Source organism: Octopus bimaculoides, chromosome 6, assembly GCF_001194135.2.
Source record: "Octopus bimaculoides isolate UCB-OBI-ISO-001 chromosome 6, ASM119413v2, whole genome shotgun sequence".
NCBI classification, from domain to species: domain Eukaryota; kingdom Metazoa; phylum Mollusca; class Cephalopoda; order Octopoda; family Octopodidae; genus Octopus; species Octopus bimaculoides.
Window position 1 is genome coordinate 2,464,784 of NC_068986.1, and position 7,681 is coordinate 2,472,464.

Sequence of the window (7,681 nt, forward strand, 5' to 3'; positions counted from 1 at the left end):
CGACCTCAGGACTTATTTTTTGTAAGTCTAGTACTTATTCTATCAGTCACTTTTGCCAAACTGCTAAGTTACGGGGACATAAACACACCAGCATCGGTTGTCAAGCGATGTTGGGGGGCCAAACACAGACACACAAACATATACATATATACGACCGGCTTCTTTCAGTTTCCGTCTACCAAATCCACTCACAAGGCTTTGGTCAGCCTGAGGCTATAGAAGACACTTGCCCAAGATGCCACGCAGTGAGACTGAACCTGGTACCATGTGGTTCGTAAGCAAGTTACTTACCACACAGCCACTCCTATATATGACAGGCTTCTTTCAGTTTCCATCTATCAAATCCACCCACAAGACTTAGGTCAGCCCAAGGCTATTGCACAAAAATGTGCAAAAAAGAATTAGGTGGTTGAGACCACGGGTAATATAATCCAGAAGTGTAGATAAATTAAATGTTTTTTTCATGATGTAATCAAATTATTCATCAATAAAAAACACATCTGAAACAGCCTTAGTGAACCATACCCCCATTTGTGTTCTTTCTATATAATAAGTGTGTGTGTATAGATAGATATATATATAGAGAGAGGAGGGGAGTTGGACCTTTCATAAACTTGAAACTCGATCAGTATTATAAAATACTCACTGAAAAGAGACAGTATATGCACAGGCCTCAAAAAGTCTCAGCGAATGAGAAAGTGACCTTAATTTGGGATATGCCAATTTACACAGATAGGGAGATCAGGGCAAATCAACTGGATATTGATTAAGGACTATCAACAGAAGTGTCCCCTTGATCCATGTATCAGTTCATAAAGACAAAAATGTATCTCTAAAGAAAATGGACAATCTATCCAAATATATATACAAAGATCTGGAAATGGAGATAACCAGAATGTGGAGGCTTGAAAACAGAAATGATCACTATAAATAAATGCCCTGAGAACAATTAGAAAATAACATGCTGACAAATAATCTAAGACCAGAGCTTATATATACAACATAATAAAAATAACATTTACCCAAGGCACACAGGCATGCATTTCAGTTGTTTGATGAAAGTACATAAATAAAAATGATTACTGCTTCAGACAGAGCTTTTATAACCACGTGCTCATTGTGATGTCATTACAGGTTCAACGTGTAACATAGGAATATACACTAACAAATGGTGTTGTCCTGAAACCAGAGTGGCCATGACCATCCTGTCCTTTTGGGCAGCAGGAGCTATTTTCTCCAATTTATTTATGGCTTTTAAAAGAGAGCAAGGTGTAATTTGGGAGGTTTACCTGTTATTGTCAGCAGGTCAAACAACAGTATAGAATGAGTCAGCAAAAGGTGGGCCATGGTCCATAAGTGGAGCACTGAAATATTCATTGTAGGCAGAACCTTTACAAAACAATTTTCAAATTTAAAATGCTTGTGGCACATCGAGCAGTTGATAGTCTATTGTCAGTGACCTGTAAAATATACCCAGCATACTCTTTGAAGTGGTTGGCATTAGGAAGGCATCCAGTACAGAAACCAAGCCAAAACAGACGACTGGAGCCTGGTGCAGCTCTCCAGCTTACCAGTATCAGTCAAACCATCTAACCCATGCCAGCATAAAAAAATAGATGTTAAATGAGGGTTGTGTCATGATTAATTTCTGCTCACAGAAGAAGCATGGCAATTATGGGAATGAAGGATGGAGTAATATAGAGGAATATTGTTATAAAATATGATATATATATATACATGTGAGACATGGACTAATGTGAAAAGAAATTAAAAGTGGGCTGTTATGAAAATAAGTTGATGATTGCTGGTATAGGGGTCCCCGCAAAGGTTACTTAGAACAAAACTACAGGATTAGACAGTCTCATACAGTGTTAGCCTCTGTATAGTTTTCCTCCCAGCATAAAATGAAAGTAATTTAATTTTGAAGATGGGGTTTCAGCAATTCTCACACTTGTCTAATGTTTATAGGATCCTCCTTACCTTTGTAGAAAACCTATCTAAACTTACGTATTCACACAGAATGTAAAAAAAAAAAAAAAAGTTTAAATTAAAAACAATTAAAAAAAAAACAAGACGTGGTGAAGGCGAAGGAAAAAAAAATATTTTTAATGATTCAATTCATTTGTCTTTCTGAGTGATTTGTTGTAATGAACCAGTCTGTGTGGTGAGGGTTGGCTGGCATGAAACTGCTGCAGCACCACCCATCTGCTGTGGTTGGGAGCCAGTGGTGACACCAGCACCTACACCACCTCCTTGTACAGACTGAATTCCCACCCCACCAGGGCCACCACCAGTTGCACCTGTCTGCTGAAGCTGCTGTTGTTGCTGTTGTTGTTGCTGCTGAGATGTTGCCAATTCAGACTGCGCCTGCAGCAGTGCCATTCTTTTGCGCTGGTAGTGCTGCCAGTGCAGCAGTTGTTGGTCGTCGATAAACTTTGCACACTGCAAGTTCACCAGTTCTTTACGAAAATGTTCATACTGCAACAGCTCCAGGAAGTGCAGACACTGTGGATACCTGGGGTATAACAATGACAAAATTAAACAAACAGGAAAATTAATTTAATAAAAAAAAAAAAAATAAATAAAAAAAAACTAATTACAAGATTAATGATATTAAAACTACAACCAATTTTCCAAACTTATTTGACTTGCTTTAGATGAACTTGTCAAGAAAAGTTACAAAGAAGCAATCACAGAAAAGAGAAAGGTAACTGGAAATACGTATGAGGGGCTATACTGGAAAGTTCTCAGCTTTGGATGAAAGAAAATGCAAGAGGATCAGTTAATTATGATTTTATTGAATATAATCCCATCTCAGATTCACACACCTATTGCAGTGGTCCTTCAGTTTTTCTGAGCCCTGTAGAACTCAGAAGGTTGAGCCTCCAACCAGGCCTTTTGTGGTACCCTCAAAGCCAGGAACTTTTCAGCACCCCATTATACAAGTTTACTAAGGCGTTCAATTAGAGAAGAGATCTGTTTGATATCGGCCAGTCAAGAAGGTTGGATAAAGATCTCTTTCTAATTTTGGCACAAAACCAGAAATTCTGAAGGGAGGAGGAAGCTGATTACATCAACCCCAGTACATGACAGGTACTTATTTTATCAACTCTGAAAGGATGAATTGCAAAGTCAACCTTGGTGGCATTCAAACTCAGAACATAAAAAGACAGAAGAAATGCTGCTAAAAATTTCGTTCTCAAACACATTTTCTATGTTGATGTTTAATCCAGCCCTATCCAGCACAAATATTCTGCCTGTTTTATGTTAAAACTGACCAAGATCCAACCTCTCACACCTACCCTACAATGTCATTCTAAAAACAATCACTCATATCATCAAAATCTTGAAGCTACAAGATAATGCATGATTAATTCAAAACATTGTGAATAAATAAGCATTTCATTGATAAAGAAATCTGAATGCTAAAAGGTTAAGCAAAATTTAAATAATTTTATATTTTACTAAATTTACCTGTAATTAGATTCACTTTAAGACAAAAATTACAAAATAGATTCGGTTAAGAACCTTTTGTTAAACTATGTTCCAAAAATCACGTTATGTTGATTAATAAAAAAAAAAAAAGAGTCGGTTTATGAAACCAGACTAAATTCACAATTATTCTAGAACTTAATTGAAACACACAAGGGATGTATTTTGGTTAGAAATATAGTAATGAAGAGTTAAACACAGCCTTGCAAATAGAAATCTTATCTAAGCAGGATTTTCTTCAGTAATAAACACACCAACAGAATATCAGCAACCCAATGAATAACTTCCATTGCATACTCTCTAAGCCAATCCTATCAGCACAAATATTTACAGTATGTAGTCGAGATAATTGTTTATCAGGAGTAGCTAATTTCAAACAGTAAAATAACAACCCTAAAAATTATAGCATCAACAAATCTTTATTAACAGTGAAGTTTAAAAAGACTGACTCACTTGAGGTATTTTGCATACTTTGCTTCTTTCCAATACTGAAGGTATTTTAAATAGTTCACAAATGATGGATCTTTGAAATAGTTTCTTTGGGCAAGGACTGCAAAAATATCACATCGTTTGATTAATTATATATCATTGTATATTAATAATTTAGATCAAAGGCGAAAAAAAATTATTCAAAACATCAAGATAAATTCTTTATTTTCTACGCTAACATGAAATAAATTTCAGACAAAAACGTAAAGAACCCCTTCGGTCAAGAATGAGCATGGGATTGCACCTAAAAAGTTACCCTCAGAGGCACAAGTCTGGGCAAGGTTAGATGAGTGATGTGCCTTTACAAATTCAGACAAAATAATATTAAAAAAAAATTTTTTTTTCAAGTCAAGTTGGAAGATAGTACTTATGACTCTTTACTGGGCCTTTGTGACTGGACAGTGACAGGGAGGAAGGTATCGTCAAACTAGGGACTTGGCCTATCAAAGTGGACTCAGTACACGTCTGTTCCAATAATAAACTCAGTCAGCAAATCCTCTACAACTGCCAATAGCAAGATGAGCTGCTACGGATCACATGATCCCAGAGTGTGTACGCATGTGACTGGGGACCACAGGTGAACTTGTAGTCTCACTGAAACTCCAAACATGAACTTTACACCTTGCAATATTAAACCAGATAACAGACTAAATCTACCAAGTAGACCATAGTGGGATTTGAACTTAGAACACAAAGAGCCAGAAGAAATACCACAAGACATCAGGTTCAACATTTTTAGAGGTCTTCAAATAGATGGGCTCTTTTTTTTTTAATTAACCATGAAAAAAGTGAAAAGCAAAGTTGACCATAGCAGGGTTGGAACTCAGAGTACAGTCAGAACAAATACCACAAAGCATTTTTTTTCCGTTGCTCTAATGACTGCCACCAATTTGCCAACTTGATGCATTCAAAAGGTAGATTGCTCATCTAAAATGTCACCAAGGTTAAATCTGGCAAAATCATTAGATTCATATTTCTAATTTATGCAAGCAGGAAACATACAGATAGTATGACTAGCATGGACTGATATAATCAACACATTTACATTAAACAAAGAAGTAGGAATGAAATGAATAAATTAAATGAACTTCATGCTTTACTAGCTGTTGTACTAACAATACCATTAGATAAGAAATTTATCTCATTTTAACATTCACTTTTCCATACTTGCATAGGTTGGTTTTATTGAGGCAGATTTTCTAGAGGGATGCCCTTCCTGACACCAACCCTCATCTTTTTCCAAGCAAGATAATAGGCACAAGAAGGCTTTCATTGATATCAAATGCGATATAAAAACAGAAATTAAAAGTAAATAAACTTACAATTTAAGTAATTGGGATTTGCAAGACACTGGACAAATTCCATCTCCACTTGGAAACGAAGTTTTTGTTGCTCATCAGTCTCTGGATGTAAAAAAGAAATAAAAAAAGTTAAACTTTATTTTTTAATGGCAAACACAACTAAGTAGGAAGACAGTAAAGGACCCACATTTTAAAATAGCAAATCAGGTTTCACATCCTTCAGAATCTATCTTTCAGATTAGCTTTCCAAATATTTCACATGTCTGATACCACATTTTATAACCCAACAGTTTAATAGACTACCTATTTACATTATGGCTTAAAATAAATGCAAGCTCATACGTTTTGGGGCCAGAATACAGCCACTTATGAAATAACCTTAGTTATTTATATATATATATATTATCATCATCATCATTTAGCATCTGTTGTCCATGCTGGCATGGGTTTGACGGTCTGACCAGGGCTGGCTGCAACAGATTCCAGTCTGATTTTAACACAAAATAACTTTAAAAATATAAACTTTTCTCAACAACACTAAGAGTAAAAGATGTTTTATATGACACATTCTACCAGTGTCCCAAGTTTGAAAGTGTTTCGTTAGAAAACAAATGGTGTCTGCCAAATCAGAAGGATCCCACCTGTTCCCTGGCCTCAATCTTGACCTCTCTCTCTCTCTCACCAGGTAACCATGTATCTCCTCTACAGCAAGGCATCTGTTTATGTCTCCTTTCCTCATCTGGCCTAAGATCACCTCCTCCCATTCCCCCATCCCCTCTCAAAGGATCTTTGTCTTGCAACTGACTTGGTGACCCTGCCAGTGCTAGTGCCACATAAAAAGCATCCAGTTCACACTGTAAAGTGGTTGGCATTTCAAAGGGCATCCAGTGATACAAATCCGATATAACAAACTCCTATTGCAAAATCCAATTTTTTGTAAAGTTCTTTTTTACTTATTTTAGTATAATTTATTCTTTTATAAAATAAAATGAAAGAACTAGACAGGATAATGCTGTCATCGGCATTTAACTGTGTCCACCACAACATTATGAGCAATACAAGGTAATGTGTGGCTTATTTTCACAAAATGCATTAATTCAATACAGCATATCGTTGTATTATGAATTAATCCCAATGATGTGAGAAAGTAAATTGTACTATCAAAGTTCATCGCATTAAAACCTCCATCCATTTCGACAAGATTCCTTTCAATCACTTCATCAATGTTAATGATACCCTGCACATTCTCACAGGTGCTTGCTGTGTTACAGGGTCAGCGATTTCTTTGACACAAAATTTTCAGTTCCAAAGAAAAGAAAAGCAAAAACATTCTTCTAGTTGCATTCTATTGCCGAGTTGAATCGAGTACTACCGAGCATTACTTTACTTTCGTTTATTTTTTCTTATGCCAATCTCTGCCGACTTCAGTGGTTTCATTTTCTGCATCACAAAACGAAACCTCGCATTTGGTTATTATTATTATTTTTAACAAATAATATATCAGTATGATGGTTCTGGTTGTTTACGAATAGGTCATCGTTCGTTTTAATTTGCAGCGAATAAATAAACTGGCAGTCCAACTTAAATGAAAAATTATTCAGTAAAATAACTGTCAAAATAAAACAAATGATTTAAAGTGATACAAACAGACATACTGTTTATGAACATTATGAAAAGCATGGGAAGATTTCGTATTATAGACTTCGGGATGTTTTTAGTCTGTTACTTTCACTTTTTCTCTCCAAATAACAAAATAATACAAACAGTTCTTGGATCTCTTTTAATAAAACTCCTTTTCCAATATGAAAACATGTTGAAGAAGGTTCTCGCCGTGACAAAAGGAAAACAAACAAAAATTTGAAACGGGATTTTACGTTGCTGAAATAGATTTTGGTTTATGTGTATATATAAATATCTTGGCTCAAACATTTTAGTTACTTCTGTAGTTTTCTCAACTAATAAAATATTGTGTGTATGTGGATATATATAGAGAGAAAGAAAGATAAAAATGATATTCTTTACCTTGGCTGGGATGAACAGGGACTCGAGAAGAAGCCATGCTTGGAAAAATGCCGTCAAACATAATTTTACTTCCGTCAATTTATGGAACCGCAGTAACGATGTTGTGATGTTTATTGGATATAATTGAGAATACTATAAAAAAAAAATCTGACATCAAACAAAGATTTTTAAAAATTACAAACAATTATTTGACTTCTGTAATTTAAAGAAATTATTATTTTTTATTTTACATGTCCATAAAACTTCAGATTTTTAAGAGAGGAAATGTAATTAGTGAAAGGAATTGTTTGTAACAATTGAAAATGGGTCGCATGTCATGAATAATAATAATAACGAAGACAAATTTATTACTTCTTTTGTCGGCAACGCTTATATAT

The 7,681-nt window shown here is 35.1% G+C and overlaps 1 protein-coding gene across 1 annotated transcript; it reads right to left on the minus strand.

Moving 5' to 3' along the window:
- Nucleotides 1-2,079: 2,079 nt before the first annotated feature.
- On the minus strand, nucleotides 2,080-7,431 carry LOC106881139 (mediator of RNA polymerase II transcription subunit 31). The gene is made up of 4 exons (XM_014931414.2): nucleotides 7,305-7,431; nucleotides 5,304-5,384; nucleotides 3,946-4,042; nucleotides 2,080-2,515 (listed from the first exon to the last, which is right to left on the minus strand). The coding sequence occupies exons 1-4, from the start codon at nucleotides 7,363-7,365 to the stop codon at nucleotides 2,119-2,121; spliced, it is 636 nt and encodes a 211-aa protein (XP_014786900.1). The 5' UTR covers nucleotides 7,366-7,431; the 3' UTR covers nucleotides 2,080-2,118.
- Nucleotides 7,432-7,681: the final 250 nt, after the last annotated feature.

What these genes read in the sequence shown, in the direction of transcription:
- LOC106881139 (XM_014931414.2), bottom strand. Translation starts at nt 7,365, where the DNA reads ATGTTTGACGGCATTTTTCCAAGCATGGCTTCTTCTCGAGTCCCTGTT. An exon ending in CCCTGTTCATCCCAGCCAAG is followed by an intron (nt 5,385 to 7,304) that starts GTAAAGAATATC and finishes TTTTACATCCAG; the next exon opens with AGACTGATGAGCAACAAAAA. An exon ending in AAATCCCAATTACTTAAATT is followed by an intron (nt 4,043 to 5,303) that starts GTAAGTTTATTT and finishes ATATTTTTGCAG; the next exon opens with TCCTTGCCCAAAGAAACTAT.